General features: G+C 47.4%; 1 protein-coding gene across 2 annotated transcripts; it reads right to left on the bottom strand.

Moving 5' to 3' along the window:
• Window positions 1-541: 541 nt before the first annotated feature.
• usf3 (upstream transcription factor family member 3) lies at window positions 542-10,911 on the bottom strand. 2 transcript variants are annotated; one of them, XM_085468379.1, is made up of 7 exons: window positions 10,811-10,911; window positions 10,165-10,291; window positions 10,018-10,049; window positions 9,843-9,925; window positions 9,657-9,753; window positions 4,690-9,542; window positions 542-3,689 (listed from the first exon to the last, which is right to left on the bottom strand). In XM_085468379.1, exons 2-7 carry the CDS (start codon window positions 10,206-10,208, stop codon window positions 1,878-1,880), a joined length of 6,921 nt encoding a protein of 2,306 aa, XP_085324505.1. In that variant the 5' UTR covers window positions 10,209-10,291; window positions 10,811-10,911; the 3' UTR covers window positions 542-1,877. The 2 variants fall into 2 exon arrangements, with proteins under 2 accessions (XP_085324505.1, XP_085324506.1); XM_085468380.1 differs by having other exon boundaries at window positions 10,165-10,288.
• Between the last annotated feature and the right edge of the window lie 124 nt (window positions 10,912-11,035).

The following is an 11,035-nucleotide window of genomic DNA, read 5'->3' as shown; positions in this document are numbered from 1 at the left end:
ATTAACAAAATGATTCCCAAAAAGCTGTTGACTGTAAAATGCATTCGCAAGACTCAGCAAGGTGTGCAGTGTTCTTCAAAAAAGTGAGGAAATTAGACAAGTGGAAAACAAGAAGTAACAGACCTAAAAACCTCACAGCAGATAAATATTTGGAAATCATATCCTGAAGAAAGAGGAAGAAATGCACAAAGACCTGATTCCTGACCTGAGAGATACGTCCAGTCCTTTCATCCACGGAGTGTTTGCTGAAGCCTCATCATATTGTGAAGGTGGAAGGGTTCCTGTCATGAAACCATTCTTAAGGAAGGGAAACAGAAAAGGCTGCAGTTTGCCACATTACAGGACTGAAAATTAGTGTCAACAGGTCTGATGAAATGATGAATCCAAATCTAAAACTTTTGGTTTAATTGATCATCACTATGTATAGATCAGAAGAGAGAGTCAGGAGTGAGCGGCGGGAGGCTGTCGTTTGATCTAGAAAAATGTTTCAAATGCTGTCATGGACAAGAGAATAAAAAAAGCACACAGTTTTCCAGTTGGCAGCAAATACAAATGTCTCCTTATAAACTTTATTAATCAATCTTGTATTTACAAATACATACATAATCTAATAATTCTGATATTAAACATTGGTATTTACAAAATAGCTCTTGGAAAAACAATTCTGTACAGCACAACCTGATAAGTTAGTAAATTACATTAGTAGGTAACTGTGCAGAAGGTTTCTCAATGACCCAGGATACACTGAACTCAAGTTCTAAACCTAAAACTGATTTTGTTTTACTACCAGTCGGTTTAACCAACATTTTTACAACAAACTTTAAAGTGCCCCTGTTATGCTTTTAACTTTTTTCTTCATCATTCAATCCATTTCATAATTTGACATGTTTGAAAAATCCACACCAAAGAGAATTAGAAAGGTTTTATGCAAAGGTTTGCTTGCAGTGCCTATTAACGTCTCCCTGCAGAACAGGAAGAAGTATGATAAGGACAACTCAACCGTGATGTCCACAGCTGTCCATTCTCTCCCACAGAACACATGACTATTATTATTCCACTTAAAACTTGACACCCATGTAAAAAACTGGAATAATTTTTCCCATCCTTGAGGAAGGACAGAACGAGCAGTGACCTCAACTCAAAGATGGGCGATAACTCTAAAATGTCTCTTATCAGCAAAATACTCCAAATGCTTTACTGTAAGTCTCCAAGAAGTGCAAAATCACCATTTCAACAAGTGCTTCGTCACCACTTTCTGAACTCATTGAACATTAAAAGCTGCTCTGCACTAACAGCAAACACGCGTGGAAAAAACTCTCCAAGTTAAAAAAAAACAAAAAACGAGGCTTTGCCGTGATTTCGATCAAATTCAAACGTAGGATGATGTTAAAGTTAGAAGCGATGGCATGTTTTTATAATGTGGCTACGGCTTTCTGTTTGCAGATGTCAGCTTTTGAAGGGCTACGCCAGTTACATGTGAATTTGGTGGAGCTAACCATCCAGACCAGAATGGGCTCGTGGGAGTGTAGCCTCAAAAAGACAGCAGTGCACAAAGAGGCACACCTTTGCTTGTAGACCTACAAAATAAAATTAGGAGCCTATAAGCATAAGAGGGACACTTTAAAGACACACATTTCCATGTTCCTGTAAAATTATAAGATTGTTCAGATATTACAAATGATAACATTGGCAAACGCCAAAGGGAACATATCTGAGACCAAAACTGTTTTGAACATGTAAACAACAAAAATCACCATTTCAACAAGTGCTTCATCACCACTTTCTGAACTCGTTGAACAATAAAAGCAACAACATTTAAAATTTTTGCTCTAAAGCTCCAGTTCACCATCACATTCACGCTGCAGCAGGAGGTCTCCTCACACGGCCGAGCTGCCGTCGTGGCCCAGAATGTGGCTGATGTTGTGAGCAGGACGATTCGGCTGCTTGCCCGAGTCGGCAGATGCGGTGTTAGAGAGAGACAGCAAGGGAGACATTGGCATCGCTGAGCCATCAGTGGGCATGCCGGTAGCGATTTCGGGAAACAGAGAGGTCAAGTTGAAGTTGGAGATGTGAGGGGTGATTCCAGACGAGTTGGCGATGGGCATCGGGGGCATTTCTGGAAGCAGCGGGAAGCTGGCCTGACCAAAACCCACAGGGCGTGGCGGGGACAGGATTGAGCCAAAGCGGTTGTTGAGTGGAGGAGCGCTCCCTTTGTCGGCACTCGGGCTCGTAAACATTTGGTTGGGAAAGTATTGGAGGGTGACATCACTGGAAAGGCTGGGGTGAGCAGCTGGAGAATAGGAAGGGTAGAAGGAGGTTAAAGTGTTCTGAGGCTCAACAGGGAGGAGGGACGGCGTACGGGAGGTGTTCGGCTGGCTCACTGGCGGGATGAACGTAGAGTTTGCATTGATGGGAGGTGGAGGATTCATCCCTCCCTCAGGAATAAAAGGGAAACCAAAGTTTTGTGTTAGGTGCTGATCAGGAACCAGGTTGTTGTCGCTAGGAACCTGAGCACTGTCTGACATGAAGCGCACAATGGCGCTACGCCGTGCCTCTCCTCCAGACTGCGGTCGGCTCAGCAGCACCCCACCTCCAGGGGGCAGAGGCAGATGGCCCTCAGGCTCAAACGGGTTGCTCGGTCTGAGCGTACCGGATCGAGGCCGGTCGCCAGGTCTCAGTTTGGTGGGCTGAGGATCTCTGGCAATGTGGCGAGAGTGTTGGCTAACAGCAGTGGGTGGACGGGAGGGGGCGGAGGAGCGGCCTGGCTCAGAGCTGCTGTGTGGGGGTGGAGGGTGAGGGAGTCCTGATCGCACACCTGGGCCTGGGTGCATGTTACTGCTGACCTGAGAAATGTGGCCCTTGTTTCCCTCTGCAAGTCGCATAGGCGGAGCCTTCTGGGTTTGGGGAACACTGGGACTGGAGGTCTTGGCCTGTATGTCTCCTGACGAGTTTCCAGGCACACAGCTGTACTCCATGCTGACCGGAGGACAGCACTGCACTGCTCGTTGGTGGTTGCTCTGCTCAGGAAGGTGGGGGGACAGGAGGCTTTGCATGAAACTCTGATGACATCCATCCTGTTCTCGAGGCAGTGCTGGTCCAACCTGGACCCCTTGTGATCCAGGATGAGCTCCACTGTAGCCCCCACGATTTCGGCCATCTGTTGCAGGGCCCATCCTGAAACCTGGCTGTTGCTGCCCCTGAGGCCCCCTCTGGGAGGGAGGCACTGGTTTAGATGTCATGTCACTCCCACGAGATACCTGAGCCTCAAAACCACTGAGCTGATGTGCTCCTCCTACACCCCCCATTGCCTTAAAGGGCGGACACTCTGAGACCCGCTGAACATCAGCGGACCCCGGATGGTCAGATGGCAGACGGCTCTGTGGGTTATGTGCAATGTTGGCCTTCCCTCTTGACGTGTCCAGATAACCACGGAGGTCTGGCTGCTCCTGAGCGCCACTGTGACCAGGCTGAAGGTGGAGACCGATGCGCTGCTGCTCGCCACTAGTGGAGCTTTTACCGATGAGCGCCTCAGCAGAGTAGCTGGACACACGGTGACGTTCCTGCCGAGATGGAGTGCAGGCCAAGTCAGACGACCGTGACACAGGATTGGCGGGAGGAGAAATGAGCTGCTGCTGCTCCAGACTCCTAGAACTCATCATCCTCTGCATAGCATTATGGTCTTGACCAGACTGAGGGAGAAAAAGTGGAAATATTATCAGTGACACCCTCAAAATGAATCTTAACTATCATAAATCAATAAGAGCAATAAAAACAGATCAGAGTGGAGTCCAGTGGTGCCCCTTAGTAGTATTTTATGCAGCTTGTGAGGGCAACAAACATAAAATGCACTACTGAACATTTTCAACACCCACAACTCATGTCACGCTACAATATATCAGCCCAGAAAATGAACAAGGGAGATATTTATTCAATTTCAACATCTGTTCTTCCCATCATAGCAGACCAAACCTTTCTAACATTAACAAATAAGGCTGCTGTCCAGAAATTCAGAAAACTCAATCAATTTAAAGAAATCTATCAAGAAATGAATTAATCACATAAAAGACTATCCTCTGAACTGACGCAAGTTGTGACTTTGTAATGTGATGTAATGTAGTGTGCCTTTTTCTTGCATGGCCCTCAATCATATGTTAAGTCCCAAAAGTGGCACTCTGTCATCAAAACTTTGAGAACCCCTGGTGTACAGTGTCATCCAACCACAAAGCATGTGTTAACATTTTTATCCTGACAGCTCTCAGATGTTCATGAATAGATAGAAATTAAAACAAAACACAATGATTGAACTACATTTCAATTACAAACAATCTTAAATTTACACTCCTCTGTCTACACTGTGGCTGTAAGGGCAGAGCTGCTATTTCACACACTATAAAGTGTCAATACTGTGATTGTTTTCTTTTCATGATTTTTTTTTCTTTCTGTAAATGAGAGTTTCTCTGTGGTAGACTGTTGCAGCAGCCAGATGTTTGTATAAAGGACACTTAGGTAGTTAGGCAGAGTTACACTAACTTAAACTGTTTCAGATCTCTTGCACAGGAAAAAAAAAGTCTCATGGGGTAATACTTAGTAAATGGTACATGGAGAACAAAAACATTCCAGTGGACTGGTTTTCAAATATGCTTTATGCTAAAAATGCAACTGTCACTTTTTATATCACATGACACCAACCTTGAGGTGGTCCTGCTGGGCCAGGTGATTACTGTGATGGCCCCTGGAACTGGCTGCCTGTGCTTCACAACTCTTTTCCTGGTGCCTAAAGTGCTGCTGCTGGATCTGCTGCTGCAGATGCTGCTGGTGTCTGGAGTGAGAGCTCTGCTGCTGCTGCTGCAACTGCTGCTGCTGTTGGTGTTGTTGATGCTGTCCCTGTGGAGGCTGTTGGTGTGTCTGTTGTTGGTGCTGCTGGGGATGAGACTGGTGCTGTGTTGGCTGTTGATGCTGCTGTGATTGTTGGTGTGACTGCTGTGGATGTTGCTGGGTCTGCTGCTGCGTGTGCTGTTGATGCTGTGCCTGTTGTTGTTGATGTGAAGGATGCTGCTGCTGCTGAACTCCAGACTTTTCCAGGTGATGCTGCTTCTGCTGCAGGCCAGCAGGTGAGCCTGTTTGACTGCCTCTGACGAGTGCCCGCTTCTTCTGGACATGCTGCTCTTGTTGCTGCAGCGCCCTCTGGTGTATTGAGTGGCGCTGTGCTGGGTCTGACTGTGTCAAGTGGTGCTGCAGATGATACAGATGGTGCCTCTGCTGCTCCTGCTGTTGCTGTTTCATGTAAAGGTTCCCTCCCAGATGTTGACCAGGCTGTGTTACAGCATGCTGCTGATGCCCCTGGGGCAGATGAAGTACCCCTGGCTGGTTCTGCTCAGGAGGTCCTTGTGGAGGGCAGTGCCCATCTGCAGGCCTAACTACCGGGCTCATAAAAGAGTTTGCAGAGAAGATAGGGCCTCCACCTTCTGAATTAATCCTTGTCATGACGGTTGAGGAAGACGACGGTAGCTGACCTACCATCATCTGGTTGTGGTCAGCGGCTTTCACATCCATGTGGTTGACAGGGTTACCAGATGGAGGGCAGGGCTTAGGTCGTTTACCAGTGTTTAACATCACCTCATCCTGAGCCTGCCGCTTGGAAATTAGCTTTACTTGTCGCTCGCCAATACCAACTCCTCCCTGAGCCCTCATTAGTGTAGTCTTTAAGGGGATGTACTCATTTGGCTGTGTAGCACCTGAACAGGGTGAGTGAGCATTATTTGAGGCTTGGGATATAAGAGATGAGGTCCCCGCAGGAGAGGGAGTTGAGGCCTGTTGGCCAGGCAGATTTGGGGAGCCAGGGTAGGGCTGGTGACTAGAGCTGGGCCTAATCAGGTTGTTGACACTGAGGCTTGCCACTGTCCCACTCTGGGATGAGTTCTGAGACTGGACCTGGGGAAGAGGCTGAGACTGGGAGTAAGAGATGTTTTGTGGATGTCTGCTTCCACCGGCTGCACTCACAGGCCCTTCCCCAACCTGTCCTCTGACAGACACCTCAACAGCAGGTTTAACTGTTCCTGGGTCAATAGGCTTATTCACTTTAGCCTGCTGCCCAGCTGAGCCTCGTTCTTTACTGGCTGACACTGGTGTGGTTTTTGTGGGCTCCCACGTGGCTGTGGTGGGGTTAGTAGATGCAGTGTTTTCCCCAGAGCACCCTCCACTCCTCCTTCCAGGGCTGTCCTGCTCCAGCATGGCTAACGCCAGCATCTCTGCCTGCTCATTTGTGAATGTAAATGTTCCAAAGGACCCAGATGATGCACCGATAGTGTGGCCTTGGGGAAGCATGGACGCCACAGAAAACCCTCTACCACCCCCAGCTCCAGAAGACATGGGAGAATCAGTCTGCCTGCTAGAGGTCAAAGAGTGCTCCAGAGTTTGATCATCTAAGTTAGTGTACACCTGTTGAGACAACGAAAAGTCCTTTCTAGGAGGAATGTCAGGAGCCACTACTAAGCTCTCTTTGGCTGCTGGTGTGGACTGCATCTCCTCCTGAGCCTCACTGTTTGGTCTAGGGGCCTGAGGCGGTTTGCCCTCAGTAGGATGGCAGGAGGACAGATTGGGTGTGCTCACATCAGTCTGCTGTGTTGTAACTCTGGGAGCAGTGTTCCTTTTACTAATATCTGAACTTGTTGTAGGGGTTGTTGCAGAGCTGTGCATAGCAGAAAATGCAGGTGCAGATGATGACAGAGTTGTGGACACAGAAGATGAAGGAGTGGCTTGAGACTCCTGTTTATTACAAGGCAGAGAATCTTGTGAAGCAGATCCCTGGGAACCACAAGGTGATGTTTGTTGGGTAGTCTTATTAAAAGGTAACGGTGCAGTTGCTGTGGTACTGCTGGTGCAGACTGGAGTCAAACATACAGTAGAAACAGAGGAAGAAGTGTACAGAGTTTCAGAGGCAGCTGCTGAGGTCACCACAGGTCGGTTTTGTCCAGAAGCAGCAGTGCTGGCAGTGCACTTAGTTTGTGTTATGCTAGTTTCTGTACTGGTGATAGGATGTTTAGCCTCAGCAGTTGAGAGCTTGGTTACAGCTGAGTCGCTGCCAGAAAGTGGAGATACTTTACTCTTGTCAACCAAGTCTGAACTAACCGATGGCTCGATCGATGTGGCAGTGACTGTTGTAACTGCAGTTGTGATGCTGCTAGTGTTAGAATGACTGAATGTCGAATCACTCTGAGACGCACTGACAGAGGTTTTATCCCGTGGATGGGATTGACTAAACACAGCTGGCCCGCTGGATGAACTGCTTACAATCATTTTCTGTGTGTTCTGTTGTGTAGTGACACTACCTATAGCTTTATCTATAGCTGTGACAGCTGTGGTACATGTGGAGTTAATGTCTGTGACTTTAACAGATGCAGACTGTAAAATTTGAGATCCTGTAACCTGAACTGTCTGGCTCTCTCCTGTAGCAGCTATTGGCTTGGCACAAAGAGCTACAGCAGGTTGTGGGGGACTGGTTTCCTTTTTCTTTGCAGCTTTAGTCCTTTTTGCTGCTGCTCTCTTCATATTCAAGGCTGTGCGAAGCCTCTTTGCTGAAGGCTTAGAGGTACTAACCACCAGCCCTGATGTGACTGGGACCTGTAGCTGTCGGGCAGGTAGTGCAAGTGTGGCTCCAGAGATGGATGCTGGAGCAGGAGGCTGCTGCTGCAACACTGATAATGGAGCAGGTGGAGGCTGACCATTGTTCTGACTAGAAATGTTAAGAGGAAGACCCTGAGAGATGCTCTGATTGAGACTGCTGAGGGCCCCTAAGCTGTTGAGAGCCACATTAGTAGTCGGTTCCTCACTGGTAGTGGGCTGGACTAGCTGCAATGTACTCTGGCCACCCTGGGAACTGGCCTTATCAGAAGTCTTCACAGGCTGCAAGGCAAACACCTGTCCATTCACAGTGATAGTCTGCGGGGTTGTAGGAACTGGTGGAGAAGATGATGTCTGGGTGGCCTGCGGAGGATGGCTCGCTTGAGGCTGAACAGGGCGAGGAAGAATGTGCACCAGCTGCTTTCCCCCTACACTTTGCAAGGATGGTGCAGACACCGAGGTGCTGGTCATGGGTATCTGAGTGGAAACAGTAGGGATAGCAGCAGGCACCATGCCAACTTGGGGATTCTGAGCAGAAGTTGCAGCCTGATTGGGTGCCTGGATGATTACAAAATGCTGACATGGTGTTTGACTTGTTATTTCCTCCCTCACAACTGGCTGGGTAGGGCAAGCACTGGCCTGCTGCAGGATTACAACACTTGGATTGTTTGTGTTCTGTGGTACTGTAACACCTGAAGCAGTTGCTCCACCTGGGTTGACTTGCAACACCTGCATGGTCTGAAGGAGAGGAAGCACGGTGGCCTGTGGCTGGGGTACCAGGGCTGGCTGAGGGAGGGGTTGAGGTTGTGGGATTATGGCTGGTTGAAGAAGAGTAGGCTGGGGCTGAGACACGACTGCAGGGTGGGCCACCACAGGTGGCTGCTGCACTATGGCTGATTGAGGAAGAACAGCACACTGAGGTTGGCATGCTAGGATAGGCTGAGGCTGTGTCTGGTTTAGGACTGCTGGCCGTATCTGGGGTGCTCTTTGAAACGGCTGCGCTTGAATGTGACCTGTAAGAGGTGCCTGCTGTACAGGCACCTGTGGTTGCATCTGTATTTGAATTGGGTGAACAGATGGTTTGCTGCCCATTGGACATACAGTCACCTGCTGGATAGGCTGGGTGGTGTTGCTGACTTCTGGAGTGGAAAGACTTTGGCAGACTGGCTGCACTGTGTTCCCTGCCATCTGCAGTGTTGTCCAGGTAGTCTGTGTGCTGCCTGCTGCCCCAGCCCTGAGAAGGGCTTGGCTGGTTGGGATAGCAGTGTAACTTGCAGTCCTTATGGTAGCGTCCTGCGTTACCCATGAGCAACCCTCTGAAGCTTTTGTAGGGTGGGTGGATGCAGGCAGAGCAGAGCCTTCAGTGGGGAGCTGTGAGGCTGAAGTAGCTGCTAAGGTGAGGGGCTGAGCTTGCTGAGGCATTGACGTGGATGCTGCAGGAATCTGGAGGGTGATGTAAGACACAGAAGGTGGCAGAGTGGGTGCCACAGTTGGTGCTTCAACCACACACTGCTCTATCATTCTCAGGCTGGGTGTAGACTGAGTGGGTGCTGCTGCTGACCCAGGGAGAAGTGCAGGGGTAGAAGAAGAGTTGTTAACATGCAGCAGGGCTCCATTAACCCTTAATCTGGCACTGGCCTCAGATGATGGCTGAATAATTAATGTTTCAGATGACTGTTTTCCTGGGCTAGTCTCCTTTCCTGCAGGGAATTTCCCATTGCCATTAGAACAAACAATTATCCCCTTTGGGAGCTGGTGAGTAGGGGGAACTTTTGCCACTTTAGCACAGCGTTGTTTGCCCTTCCAGTGGATAGTGGGATCTTCCAGAGGGTTAATGTCATTGGCTTTGAGGAGCTCAATATAGTGAGCACTCTCTCGCCTCAATTCCTCCAGCTGACGCCGCAGCCGACGGATTTCCTCTGCTGCAATGAGGTGTAGAGTTCATGACTTTAACCACACATAATCCATATTCACACTTAACTTGTAGGATACTCCAACTAAATTAGGAAGCTGGTGTGTACAATATTACAATTTACCTTGGACTTTATCTCCTCCTTCCAGAAGCATTGTATCATTTTGTTTCTTCAGTTCAGTGATGTAACGAAAGGCCTGGTCCAGTATCATGTTCTTACTCTAAAAATAAAATCACATTTTTTCTATTAAAATATTTTGCTCTAATTTCACTATATTTAGGCAAACAGAAACACCAGATTGTCTCTTACCTGTTTAAGTGCTTGGGAACATGGCAAAAGATTACCAATGCGGTTAATCCCGGCATTAATCTTTTCTTTTCTGTGTCTTTCAACTAAAACAACAAAAAGACACAAAGTCATCAGAATTCATGTACATTTAAAGTAAACCCTACACAATAAATCTATGGTCATCTATGGTTTTTACCTGCATTGTGAGATTCTTTGTTTTTCTTCTTTCTGCAAACAATAAAATAACGTTAAAAAAAATTGAACAGTTCACATTTTAAACGACCACTTACGGAAATTATTTGACTGAACCGGAACAAACAGACTATATCTCAAAGATGTTTACTTGGGTTTACGGCCAGGTGTCTGAGTTTCAGTCATCTCTGGCATCCTGTCCTCACAGTTGCCTGTATGATAAGGTACCAGTCAACACATCAACAGCTGGACCTAAAATCCATTCCGTGCTCGTCCTGCTGCAAGCAAAACATAAAGCATCCGAACAGAGTATTGATTATAAATAAGAGCACTGTCAACACACCGCTGTGTATCAGCTGAGAAAAATAGTACAGATACACTAGTGATGAGCTCATACTGTTTCATACAATAGCAGATATAAAAGTATTAAATCTGTCAAGCTACACTCAGCCTCTACTACTACCAGATGCTAACAAGCTAGTGTAATTACCCTATCTTTACTCATTTAGATAAAAACACTTACCGACACGTTACAAAATAATTAGAGTGTTACACGAAGTGATTAAACAGATCTTTCTCCTGGGCTTGTGTATCAATATCGGCAGCGAGCGATGTTCATATATTTAAACCTGCAAAGAAACCTAAGAAATTACCTGTTCAGCTAGCTTTCTGATAGCTAGCAGGCTAACAGCTATCTTAGCTTATCGACACCGACATGATTATTAAGCAGAACAACGCCAGTCGCTTCTCGGCCGTGCTCACACAAATGCTGCTTACAGAGAGTAGTTTTCACGAACCTTTAGCCTCGACATTTTGGAGACCGCTGTTCCTGTAAGAACTTTAAAAATTGGAGGCTAACTATTAGCTAGCAAAGCTTTCAACTCATCTCCCAAAACAATCTGAATAACCTAACTTAGTGCTGAAAGGGGCGGGCCGCACGCAGTCCTGAAAGCCAATAGCATTCCAGAGGTAGGAGGTTATATCCAATCACAACACCTATAAGCATCCAAGGAAGAGTTTAA

The sequence above is a fragment of the Copadichromis virginalis genome, linkage group LG9, assembly GCF_057382275.1.
Source record: "Copadichromis virginalis isolate Kocher_CV1m ecotype Utaka linkage group LG9, C_Virginalis_male_GT1.1, whole genome shotgun sequence".
In the NCBI taxonomy this organism is placed as follows: Eukaryota; Metazoa; Chordata; class Actinopteri; order Cichliformes; family Cichlidae; genus Copadichromis; species Copadichromis virginalis.
The sequence above is the reverse complement of the archived record's forward strand: the minus strand, read 5'-3'. Positions and strand labels throughout refer to the sequence as shown.